The following is a 13,531-nucleotide window of genomic DNA, read 5'->3' as shown; positions in this document are numbered from 1 at the left end:
TACCAAAAATATATATGTAAATTCCATATTGTTTTAAGTAGAATAATATCATATTTCATAGATATCCATGTTAACTACTGTGGAGTGTTATTTTTTTATTCAAAGAACATAATTAAATTTAAAATTATTTATACTACTACTGTAAATTCATTGGCATGTTGTGGGTGCATGCAGGAATAGACCTAAAAGGCATCTTGTCTTGATTTATATTTTGCTTTTGCTAACTTCACATGATCATTTGTTGTTTCAAAACAGTGATTAAAGGTGCATAAATATGCAAAATGGAGAATTACTACAAAATATGTAATGCTCGTCATACACAGAAGCATCATCTGGCATCATGGCAATGAGATAAAGTCCAGTTCACAAAAGGACTGCCTGCTCAAAAAAAAAAAAAGAAGGTTCCAGTTTAGACTTTAAGATTATTTAGGAGAGAAGGTTGATTTTCTTCAGCTCCTCACTAATGAAAACAGTGATAATGCCCCACAGGGTATCTCTATTAGAGCTCTGTAAATAGAGGAATTCAGGCTTTTAAAAATCAGTCCACAGCACCTCAACACTTAGTGACCACAAAATCTAGATGTAACTTCATGGCTCTTCCTTACCAGGCACGTGCCACCAGAGGCCACTGTGGTATAAACTAGTAAGAGTGGTGGGTCCTTTCACGATGGCTGGAATACCTAACCATATTTACAGATATATTTCGTCAAATCTTATTTGCTAGTAAAATCCATACAAACTGAAGAACTTAAAATATATTTTACATTGACTGTTTTTAAGCTTTAGACTCCACAATAATTATTTGTGGGGTGCTATGACCCACCTGGATGAAGCCTGTACATATGTACCCAATCATAAACCACTTTTTAAAATACATAATTTACGATTTCTACATACAGTCAGTTCTATTATTTTCACAGCCCATCAATAAGTCTTTCCCTTTCCAAGCACTGGAACCATTGACTTTGCTATGTTACCAAAGCATAGGGCTTTTACTAGGCAATCACTGACAGTATAAAGAGATGCTGTAAACCAAATTTTCTGTTTACTGACAGATACAGATTCCATTTGGCCTGACATTTTAGTATGTTGCCATGGGAGATGTCTGGGATACTCTAGCTCTCAGGTTTTACTCCTTTCCATCAAATCTCAAAAGTGTTTCATTTCTTTAATCCCTTCTCCAAAAGACAGCTTTCTGCAGCAATACCAAGCACATATATCCAGTTCAAAGTACCACGGAAGTTTCTTTCTGTGGCTTCCTCCTTTCCACACCAACTATGTTCTGGTTTGATTTTATCGGTGCAAAATGGCTAAGAGAAGTGAACATTACATTTTGAGTGAAGAGATTTGATTACAGTTAAGTATATTATAAACCAGAGGTAGGCTTCTGAGCAAGGTTCCTCTAGCTTACCTTTTCCATCTATGAAATGGCTATAATGATCCTGATTCCTTTTGCACACTGCTTTAAATTGTGTCATTAAACATGCTAAATATATTATCTCAATGACTTCCAAAGTATATGAGGACTTGCAGTAACTCTTATATCAGCCAAATTTTGTCTCAGTGAACACTAGAGCTACACATTAACACAAAATACTTACGACAGTAATCCGAGCTCCTCCATTCTATACAAATATTAAATTTGTTGCACATTGCCACATAGGCAGCTAGTGAAATGCATGGATTTTGAATGTACTCTGTGTCTTGAATCCATATGTCACAGAATAGCTCAGGTGGAACCTAAAAAAGGGGGAAAAAAAAAAAAAGCACCTTCATAGAGATCTTGCTTGTTAGGAAAAAGATTGACATTTTAAAATATCAGCTACAAACAATGGAGCTAAAAGTTCTTGGTTCACTGTAAATAAGAGGCCACCAACCTTCTTTGGTACACAAAGAGAATGTACTAGTATTTAAAAGTAAAGCTTTCTGAATGTTGATATCCTTACATTTCTGTTTAATTTCTTACAAGTGCCAATTACTCATTGTTCCTTAATCTTCCTCACCTCTTTATTTTTGTCTATTTTTGGCCTCCTCTCCATAATAATCAACAAAATATAAAAGGTGAAGTGGTAAATGTACTCATTATCTAAAAGAAATACTTTATTTGCACACCATGAGTTTGTTATTTGCTTTAGGTTTGCTTTAAATAGTCTGTTCTACTCCCTCAGCTCTCTAAGCTGCATCTCTGTCTCTAGAGCCTTTGAGAATGCAGGCTCTCAGATTACCTATTGCAATTTGCAACTTGTTAAATTACTGAATGCTTCAGAACTAATTAAAACTATTTTGTTCCGTTTGCTGTATATCATACTGACACAAATGAATTAGCTGGGACTGACTTATAAATTGGATGGTGGTTTCAAAACTAAGAGAGAGATACATTATGAATTCTGAAAGTGTTAGTTGCTTATTGCAACTCTCCTATCAAGCTGCCATGCCTTCAATTATTTTACATTGCAACTGTAAACACAAAAAAAGTCTAATCTCATTCCACAAATGTGGTTGCATATAGCTTCAGCTTAATGAAATTATCAAGTATACAAAACTATATCAGAATTGCATCTCTCTCAAAATGTAAGCTTCTGAAATAGTTAACATACATAAGGATGACAGCTGCTGAAGGTCTGGTTCAACACCATTCTTAAGCACTCTGAGCAGTCCATGACTGAGCAATTAGTTTCCTGATGCCTGTCTTCTCCAACATACTTTAACGTGTTTGGCACTTGCCAGCTGTCTATAAAAGTCGAATGAGAACTGCCTTTGCTTAAAACTGTCCTGTTGGGTAGCATCAGGTCATTTTCCAAGTTTCTGTCACAAAAACCTGTGTATTACCACAAGAAAAAAAAAACAAACAAAACAAAACAGGTCAATTCAGTATGGTTAATTCTGAAGCATGTTTGTAGTGGCATATTCAAACAAATAAACAGCTTTCTAAAAACTTACACAACGTGCTATGATTCTATGATAGAATCACAACCCACAACATGTGTAGAATGTCTTTTGTGGCTCAAAATACACAAATTTCTGACAAGTTAAGCAAAGGAAAAGCAAAGAGACATTTATGAATGGAAATCTGTTGCATATTAAAGAGCTGTTGATAGAGCCTAGCTATGGCACACAAACTTCACCTCTCAGTTGCACTGAACAAAAAGGTATTTTAAAAAAGTTACAAAGCACATCCATGTATAGCAACAAATAAAGACTATAAATGTTATCAGAATGCTAATCTGATAAAGTATATCAAAATATGCTTCTGATATCTAAAGCTTCTATTGGCTTTAGAGGTAACAAAAGAGCAGCTTTTGGCACTTCAAGGTTTACTTCTACTATCCTTCAGCAGGAAAATCAATTTTTTTTTATTCATTGCTCAGAAGGCAGACTGGCATTTTATTACTGTTTAAGGTAGTTGGCAATTTGGAAACATATTGGAGAAAGGAAGCAATGCAACGCATGGAGAGTAACTTTGATCAATACAGAACATCCAAGTAATACGGTAGCATCCTCTGAAAGGTCCTTTAATAGCCAGCAGGTACAGAAAAAAACAGAATGATTGATCAGTGCTCCATTCTTCCTAATCACAATTTCTGAGACTTTCGTATCAGACTTCTAAAACACTTTTATGAAGCCTCAACAAACTCACACAGCAATTCTAAATCTTTATTGTCAAAAAAACTATTTGTGGATTTAACCCTTCTTGTAGAAAACTGTTTCATAGACTCATAGAATGGTAGGGGTTGGAAGGGACCTTTAGAGATCATCTAGTCCAAACCCCCTGCAGAAGCAGGTTCACCTAGATCAGGTCACACAGGAACATGTCCAGGTGGGTCTTGAAGACCTCCAAGGAAGGAGACTCCACAACCCCTGTGGGCAGCCTGTGCCAGGGCTCCCTCACCCTCACAGTGAAATAGTTTTTTGTTTTACCATTTTTCAGAATTCTTGAGAAGAGTAAACCATTGACAATAAGTAATATAATACAGCAATAGGCAGTGCAAAAGTAAAACAGTTTTAGAATTGTAATGATTATTCGACCAAAAATCTTTCTGATTGAGCTTTTTGAGGTTGTGAGTCTATCCAACACAAATAGGAAGTACTTGATGGTTCAGAGAGACATCAAAGGATTGCTGTCATGTCTGAGATATCTTTTTTCACTTCTTCTCTTACCCATTGACAAGGAGATTTAACATAGCAAAACTAAGGCTTCACATTTGGCTTGACAGGATCTGATTGCAGCTCAAACTGACATGCTTGTACTTTCTTTCACCAGTTCTGCTATAGAGATGTCCATGTTCCCTTCTCACATTCCTCATCTTCTACACCACCTCTTCACCAGTTGTCATGTTTGCCTAATCCTTCCACTGTAACAAACACTGTTGTCTGTGACACAAATACTTTCAATCCTTGTAGCTTGTGCTACAAAACTCTAATGGTGTTATCAGGATCTCCCAATATTGCAGTTCAGCTAAAAGACACTTGAGAAAGCTCATGAGACCAGGGTAGACTAACTAAACCTTAAAAAATGCAGTAAAACCAGCTCATTTAAGGCAGGTTTTGGTAAGTTGCACCAGACAACACTGCAGGCAGACTTCTGCAGAGAATCCCAATCAGAGATGAATAACAGAAAAGCAGAGAACATTCACTGAAGAAGTTCTGCTTGGAACACCATCTACAGAAATGTGTTGTCATTTACTGAAAACATCTCATAAATCAGGAATGTAACATGTTCCCAGTTCTTCCTATCACACTAATCAAACAGGCAAAGGCAAGAGAGATTTTCAAGATAACTTGAATCAGGCTTACTAAAAAATACAGTCTTTACTTTCTTGCTTCTGTTTGATCTAATTACAATAACAATTAGCCAAGCAGAGCAAAAATATCAAAAACAAAAGCCAGAGTAAATTACAGACAACAACTCATTGTCAAAATGGCAGTAAATTCAAGTTCTCTTCCTTTGTGAGAAGCACATTGCTGTCCACAGGACTTGAAACTGACTGAACTATCACTGGTATTTGAGACTGAGCTATAGGCATTTGCCCTTTGTGAAACTGGAAAGATACCCACGGTAATTATATGAACTCTGTAACCCTGGTTCCCAGCTCCAATTTACAGCAGATAAATTTACAGATTCAGGTGTCACAGTACAGACTTACATCAACCAATATATGCTTGCAAAAGCTATAGTGTCAACAGCTTATCCAAGGCTATGATTTTTAGAAAGTAGGTGAAAGTATTAAGCAGACCTAACAGAGTGCAATATTATGGTTATTTAACTCATTACTATTAAGAAATTCCCTCCAACAGATAAATTAAGTTAGTTCTCTAAAGCTAACATCTGCTGTGAATTATGATCTTTAGAAACTAAAACCAGCATATATCGCTGCCTATCAGATGGATATCAAACACTAAATCTGTAAATTGACATTATTTGACTCAACAAGTTACAGTCAGAAGGAATATTAGGTGTAAAAAGTGATTACATAGATAACGTATCAAACATCATTTTGACACCCATCTTTTGAGACAAATCCTGAAAAAGATAGTTTAAAAAATTAGGAAAACGTGCCTCCCTAGCAAAGCATTTGAATGCCTATTTCTTGCACTACTCAATACTTACCACATAGCCCCAAAGGTCTTGGTTCTCTGGTACTATTAAGCTCAATAATCATTACCCCTGTGCTGTGAAACCACTGAATTCTGATTTTTGTTGGGGTCTCAACCACATACTTGAAGCCTGAATCCTCAACTTTGTATCCATATTTTCTAACATTAGGCCAAGCAAATCTTGAATTTACTGTTATCTAAAATAAACACAGAAGAGAGGTTAAATGTCAGCTACTAAGTGCTTTAGGCAGAAGAACTAAGACCATATTCTTGACAGCATAGCAATGTAACTCACAATGAATTGTGAAAGAAGACTCACCTCCACAGAGATAATAAAGGTACTAAACAGACTAACAGTTAATGTGCCATGCTCTGCAACTTACCTCATTAACTCTCCTTGTAGCACAGTTTGACTCTTTGAATATACTAGCAGCTCACTAAATTACCAAGTTGTAAGAGTGAATTGTATGACCTATTGTGTCCTACTCTAATCTTCAGTATCCACATGAGGCAATTAATTACAGAAAATGGTTTTAAAAGGTGAAGAAAAGCCCTCAAAATACTTACTTTTCTACTTAAACGATTGATAATAATTTGGTTTGATTCATAGGTCAGAATTAATCTTGCCAGGCACAAAGAAGTTAAATTTGAATTACTCTGTGGAGAAAGCAAAAAAAAATATCAATCAGTGTCACGGTATGCAAAATCTTTACATATTAGCTGCTCATTTTTTTTAAGCAATGCAACATTAAGGATTTTTGGGGAGTGTATTTTTAAAAGAGGAATACTGCTGCCAATTACAGCTTCAAGTCTGGACTACAAAGTTCATCCGGAAAGCATTTTTTGCAAAATAAACAAAATGTTGTGATTTAATTGCTTTCAGCAACTGTGTTGTATCATCTGATCTTCAAATTACAACAGAAATAAAGGTTTTCAGAAAAAAAACACACACTTGACGAGTTGTTTGGACACCAAAAAACATGAACTACATAGCTAAAGGTGAAAGAGAGTAACACTGGGAATGATGAATCTACGTGATATATGTGCAGTACAGAAGTAATGGATCAGAAATACACACATACTGCCCGAGATATGAAGTACTGAACAAAACAGAAATCACTGTACACAACAGGAAAACAAATCTGAAAGTCATAAACAGATCTGCTCTTTCATATCAACCATAATGAAATTCTGGCATTAACTTTTGTAAGGTACCACTTCAGACCAAGCTTTCTGATGGATATTTATATGGACGTCAAAACTACCTAGCTTTCATGGAAGACATTAAAGAATTTTGTAAAAACTTGGGAGAAATTAACTCAGTCACACAAAACCAGTCTCCACTACCCATTAGGCAGGATATTCACTTGGGATTCTCTCTTCCCACTCTGAAACAAGAAATATTTATCTCCATTAGAGAAATGCACGATGTGGTCTAATTTAGTCTGACAATCTTGCATGCCTCTGAAGATTAGTGTTTTCAGTGCAAGTTTCTCCATATGAATATAAATATGATGCATTGACATACGTCGGTGATATGCCGGTACACTGCAGTGGTCCTTATTACATAATGGCATTCACAGAAGTAACTAATGAATCTATATCCACTTAATCTCTCACCACCTTGTCCATTTTACACATAAAATAAAGGTAACAAGGACCTACCTCTCACCTTCCAGATATTTCAGAAGAAATTGTGCATATACATCAGGTGATAAAACACTATACAATTTGTAAGTCTTGTGAAGTGCAAGTATAATTCGTAGATATTGCAGAGAGGTGAATAATTACAACTATATAGTATTACTATGCCCTTTCTTTTTAAGATACATCTTATTAGCAGTACTAAACGCCATTCGTTAGGTGATAAATGTAAGTTACCATTCTGCAGTCAAGGACATGGATAGTTATAGTTTCATCTTGAGTTTGACTAACAATGTAGGATGCTTCTTTGAATAAAGCCAAATGTTTTCCATCATAGGTTATAATGCTCAGATCAGAGAAAATTGTGCAACGACCTAAGAAAAATAAAAAGAAATCCAATGTTTCTTCTAATGATTCAGAATTTCTCTAAATATTACAAAACACGGAGAGAACAGTAAATTTTTCAAGATTAGCAACTAGTTTGCTAGAGTTTCCTATATGCAGATATATTTCATAGAATCACAGAATGGTAGGGTTGGAAGGGACCTTTAGAGATCATCTAGTCCAAGCCCCCTGCAGAAGAAGGTTCACCTAGATTGGGTCACATAGGAACATGTCCTGTTGCATCTCTGGAAATGGACAGCAGAATCAAAAGATGCATAATTCAGCGGAACAACATGCAGACCACAACAATCAGTATTTTCTTAACAGTTCTTGCCTGTAAAGGTTTGTAATTTTTGCAAACCCCAAGCTAGTAAAACACATGAATGACAGTGGATTGTGTCAGACTCTTAGTTCCCTTCTAGTTTTATTCCTAAGGCAGGAGCTCATGTGTAAAGTTTCCTTCTTCCCAGACTCATTGCTAAAGGTTTTGCATTTCAAAGGGCTTGGAGCTCTACTCGTAGTTATTTCAAACTCTAAAGTATAAGTAGGCTTTTGCATTGCTTATACCTGCATCCTTTCTTTGCTATTATAGATAAAATGGAATTCTTCCTGCTTAATTCTTGATAATTGATGGGAGTGACTATAGTGCAGTTATACTTCCAGAGTACCTAAACTGTTAACAGGGTCTAGGGAATCTTCTCGTCCTGAAGTAGATAGAAGATGAACCAAAAAAATCCACTGACTCTGATTAGATAGAAGACAACGTGGGTCTAAGCCAGACCTGGACATATGTACTGCAGATACCTAATACTAAGAAGAATTTGCTACATTGAAGGAGCATTTTGATTTCATTTCCTTGGATGTAGAACTAGAATCGTAAATTGCATTAGACATTGTGTAACCTGTACAACATGCACCTTCTATTCCCGTATCATGGTATAGAATTATCAGTTTTTAGCCCTCTTACACATGAATTGAATTGCTACTGAAATTGACTTCCAAAGTACTGTGTAATTAAAACTTACAGGCACATTCCCACTTTGGGCAGCATTTGTCTCCATTTGTTTGAGTAGCAAATCCTAAAACTCCGCAGCTGGGTTGAGTTGCATTGTATGGGCAGTCCTGCGACTTGTTAACCTGGATCAGTTGTCCATCCAAGCAGATGTGCTTTATGCACTCATTCTCTGTGATTGGCTAAGGCATATTTCATAAAAGACACAGGTTACCATTCTTATCACACTAGGATCACAATATTACAGAGCATTAAAAAAGGGGCTCACATTTTTCAAGTACAGAATACTTATGAATCCCCATGACACTGATGGAAGCTACAAGTGAAGAAAACCTTTGAAAACCCAACTATTCTGAAGACAGTTTAGAACTGCTGTCATGTTGTAAAATGAGAACAGCATTACTGAATTTTTAACTTTACATTAAAAAAGGATGAGGAGAAAAAAGGATGGAATGGCACAAGTAGGAATAACACGGATCTCTAGAAAGATGCAGGGCAATGGGACAAAAACTTAAACAACATGGAGCACCATATTTTGCCAAGAAAACATTCTTGTAACACACTCAGAAAACCAAGGCCTGAAACACAGTGTATTTGCGCATTTAAAAAAAAACAATATGGAGAATGAAATCATCCAAAATTTCAGATATAATTGAGAAAATAACAGGACTCCCCATTTGCTACAGGTATTTTAATACTAAAGATCAAAACATAGCTCACAGATCTTTTTTATTAATGTATAAAAGTAACCAAGACATATTAAAAACATTATTTATAGTTACTCACTGTACAAGTTTGATGAGTTGCTATTTCTCTAGGCAGCACGAAAGGGGATGCTGTAACTCCTGACATGGCTTCAGTCGTTGCCAGTTCACTAGAAAATGTTGCAGACAGGTCATAAAGTGGTTTGATAGACAAATAGGCAAATGAGGAAACTGATGGAGCTGTTGTATCATTTGGATAGTCAGATATCATTAGTGGCGAGCTCACAGACGGCATCTGCACCTCTGATGATACATCAAGTTTTGAAGTTTGAGTAGCACTGACCGATGACGCAGCTGCAGAAGAAAAAGGTTTTGATTTAGAGGATGAATGCACAGTGGACAGTATCAATGCACTTACATTAGGAGGAACTGCAGTTTTGTTCATTAAATATGGGAAGTAAGCTGTCTGAGGTCTTTCTGAGGTAAAGGTAGCACCTTGAACATGGATAGCTTGGACTTCTGTTGTTAAATCTGGCTCTTCAGATTTTACCGTGTCAAGGGGCATGACTCCTTTTTCATCTGCAGTAATAGAAAAGTAGGTGGGCTTCACAGAGCTTGTGATGGATTTTGTTACTGCTTCTGCTTTGTTTGAAGCTGTTGATACAACACTAACATTTTGCCCAGTGCTGCTTATCACTGAAGAGGCTGAAGCTGTAGCTGATGAATGGGCCACAGCTGACAACACTGTACTTGATAGAAATGTGGAACTGTAGGCAGAGGTTGAAAGTGTGACTTGCTTAGGCAACACCACAGTTTTCTCTGTACTACTTTTGCTCATTGATGTGGATGGCCCAGACCCCAACACAATGGGCATTTCTGTTATTTCTGGTAACAAAACTGATGATGAAGTTAACTTAGATCCTGTGATTCTTTCAAGTGTTAGACTTGAACCAAGTGACTCAGTAAACAAGTCCTGCCTTGTGAATTTTAGACCAGTACCTGACTTTTGTGTGGAAAATGAAGGAAATGCTTCCTTTTTGATCGTTGCTAAAGAAGGAGAAGCTGCAAGCACTTCTGATGAGGAAGGGAGAACTCTGGTGCCAATAATCAAGTCAGCTGTTGCTTGAGTTGGGACCGTAGAATGCAAACTAGAAGTTCTTGATACATGCAGTTGTGAAATTGAGTCAGTTAGATGCAACTCTTTTTCAGCTGGCAAAATAACTTGTGTAGAACCTACTGAGGTAGGTAATATACTTGAATGAATGCCTTCAGGTAGTGAGGTGATTAAGGGGTACGAGGAAGTTGGTTCTACTGTAGCTTCAGTTGTGCTAAAGACACGTGGCTGACCAGTGGATTTTGTTAGAGTTTCCGCAGGATATTGGTAAATTGGGGTAACGCTTTGGCTTGTCAACAAAGGCTCAGAAGTCTGACGATCAAGTTCCATTGCCTTCTGAGTAGATAAAAGCGGCATAACCATGGTCGTTGAGGCCTGTACTGAGTGTCTATCTCCTGAAGAAGTCTGCCCATAGCTTATTGAAGATGGCGGAAAGGATGGCTGAGCTGTAGCTGCTAAGAGTTTTACTGTATCTGTTATACTTTGGACTGTAGATTTCAATGCTGTAGAAACTATTCTAGTTTCTAGCAGGTATTTTGGTGTGGTTGATAATTTTGGTAACATTTGTGTTAACACTGAAGGACCTGATTTATCTGCTAGATACTGAGAAGTGAAGAAAGGGTAAGACTTTGTTACTGGAAGTACAACAGAAGGGGTCAGAGTTGATTTTTCTGTGGTTGTCAATACTTTTTTTGTTGCTGAGAGCTGACTACTGAGTTCATAGGGTGGGGAGAATGTAGCATGAGTGATATTTAAAATTACTTTGCCTGGTGATTTATCATATGATGCTGTTGTTATTGGACTTGTCTGTTCTTTTATAGTGGATAAAACAGAAAAAGTCAGGGCGGGAGAAATCTTTTCTGTTTGTAACATGGATTTTTCTGCAGTTGTTCTTGGATATAAAGAGATTGTTTCATGGGATGCATGCAGAGGACTGACAGGCGTCAGGGATCCTTCTTTTCCATATGAGGGTAGTGAAGGAAGAGAAATGTTTAAAGATATTAGGGAACTTGATGGAGAAAAAGAGAAAGCAGAGGGCTTTCTCGTAGAAATGCTAGTAGTTCTTTCCACTTGTGATTTATCAGTCTGTGTTGTCAACAATGTGGTTTCAGTTGCAGTAAGGAGAGTATGTGGAGATCCGGTGATGGATATTCTTGGAGCTGACTCTCCTTCTGTAATTACAAAAGGAACTGTGGTGATTTCTTTTGATGAGATAGAGGTTTCCATTGCCGATGTGGTAACACTATCTGAATATGCTGAGGGTCTTGTCTTTACGGTACTTGAAACCAGAGCTGACTTATATTTGGTAGAGGTTTTTCCAGAAAACAAAGTTGACTTTGCTGCTAATTCAAAAGGCGATGTTATTTTGGATGTTGCCTCAACAGACAAAGGTGTCATTCTGGTAGTTTCAGTCACAACAGGATATTTACTGTATAATGTTGTCAGGAACTCCGTTGTGTTTAGAACTGTGTACAAAGGATAACCTGTAGTTGAAGCGGTTATTAAAGTTTTTTTTAATTCACCTGAAGCTGGAGAGGACGGAGTAGGAACAGACACTGAAGATGTAGACAGAACGACAGACTTCTCAGTTGTAGAACTAGGATGCAGGGAATATTGATGGAAATAGGAACTTGGCATATGGTCTATGTGAGATGTTGTTTTGGGAGTTTCCTTTTTATGAGTTGTAAATGATAACAAAGTTGTTTCTGATGATCGCTCCTGAGTTTGCACAGTTGTTGTCTTTGGAGCTAGAGTTGAAGCGAATAGTACCTCAGGAGTACCAGGCAAGTTTTGAACTGTTTCAACAGAAGGTTCTGTAATCACCTTTCCTAATGGAACAGGTGATGTGGATGTTGGTGAAAATGTAGTCTTTGTGCTTTGTTTGGCTAAAACAGTTGCTGCTTTTGTTGTTGCTGAAGATGCTGGTTTTAACAAAGGCAAAGAGGTGATCACAGGAGAAAATGATGTTACTGTAACATTAGCTACCGTGGTTAATGACTGTTCTATGCTTATTTTTGTCCCTTCTGAAGTTTTTGTGACGTTTACTGCTGGTGTATACGAAGGCATGCCCAGTGGTGGTGATGTGGAAACCTGGGGCAGATGTACAGTAGTTTTTTCTCTCATTGATTCAAATGAACTGGCTGTAAACACATCTGGTTTTACTTGTGCTTCTCTAGTGGGAAGTGTTCTCATGGCTATTTCTGATATTTCCATTACTTTAGTTTTGACTGGCATTTCTGTTGTCCTAATGATAAGTGGTGTCCTCGTGAAAATAAAAGTAGCAATTGGTTTGCTCTCTGATTCTGTGCTTGTAGTCACTGCATGTGTAGCAGTTACTGTCTGAGGTTCTGTAGCCCTCAATAGTTTAGTGGAGTCACTACTGATTGGTTTTATCTTTGTGGAAGTTTCTAAACTGACAGTAGATGGAAACAATGGAGAAATGTCAACAGGAGAAGACAAGCTTACATTATATTTTGTTGTCCCAGACATTTCTGTACTGCTTCTCCCAGATGTTATTTCTGTAGACTGTGAAGAAATATTTGATGATAAAGTTATGGTTGGAAGTGTTATATTAGATGTAACAGCTGAAAATTCAGTTTTCGCTGTAGTTGCAGTGAGTTGAAATTCTGAAGCAAGTGTTGTTTCCATGACCTTTGATTCAGGTACGGGAAATGAAGGTAATGCTTCACTGACCATAGCCAAACTGGCACTTGATGTTATGTGTGAAACTGCTACTGTTTGAATGCTGGGTGGCAAAGGTGGACTATCATCTGCTGGTTCGATGCCTGAAATCAGATACAAATAAATACTATTCTGAAACGTATGAATAATTGTAGTCATGAAGCATGCAGTTATAAGTTCACTCATATAACTGAGCTTTTCAATTGCCTTAAATCTTCTAAATTTTTTTTAAAAATGAATCAATTAAATAATTTGTTCCACATCTAATGTTATTGAACTAATTTATGAAGAACATCTTCGTTTAAAATTTGTCTCAGATTTTTGAGGAGTGAAATTATTTTAACTAAAATGTATGTTTAGTGAGTTCAAGATTCATAAAACTAAGGTCATGGTTAT

The 13,531-nt window shown here is 36.9% G+C and overlaps 1 protein-coding gene across 1 annotated transcript in view; it reads right to left on the bottom strand.

Moving 5' to 3' along the window:
• The window catches only part of OTOG (otogelin), a 92,849-nt gene that overhangs the window by 18,765 nt on the left and 60,553 nt on the right, over window positions 1–13,531 (bottom strand). Inside the window, exons 36-42 of the mRNA XM_061999737.1 lie at window positions 9,422–13,239; window positions 8,649–8,817; window positions 7,477–7,613; window positions 6,163–6,252; window positions 5,609–5,792; window positions 2,598–2,818; window positions 1,602–1,740 (exon numbers count right to left, since the gene is read on the bottom strand). Of these exons, the coding sequence (XP_061855721.1) occupies window positions 1,602–1,740; window positions 2,598–2,818; window positions 5,609–5,792; window positions 6,163–6,252; window positions 7,477–7,613; window positions 8,649–8,817; window positions 9,422–13,239 (4,758 nt within the window). The remainder of the gene's footprint in view (window positions 1–1,601; window positions 1,741–2,597; window positions 2,819–5,608; window positions 5,793–6,162; window positions 6,253–7,476; window positions 7,614–8,648; window positions 8,818–9,421; window positions 13,240–13,531) is intronic.

This window comes from Colius striatus, chromosome 7, assembly GCF_028858725.1.
Source record: "Colius striatus isolate bColStr4 chromosome 7, bColStr4.1.hap1, whole genome shotgun sequence".
Lineage (NCBI taxonomy): Eukaryota > Metazoa > Chordata > Aves > Coliiformes > Coliidae > Colius > Colius striatus.
The sequence above is the reverse complement of the archived record's forward strand: the minus strand, read 5'-3'. Positions and strand labels throughout refer to the sequence as shown.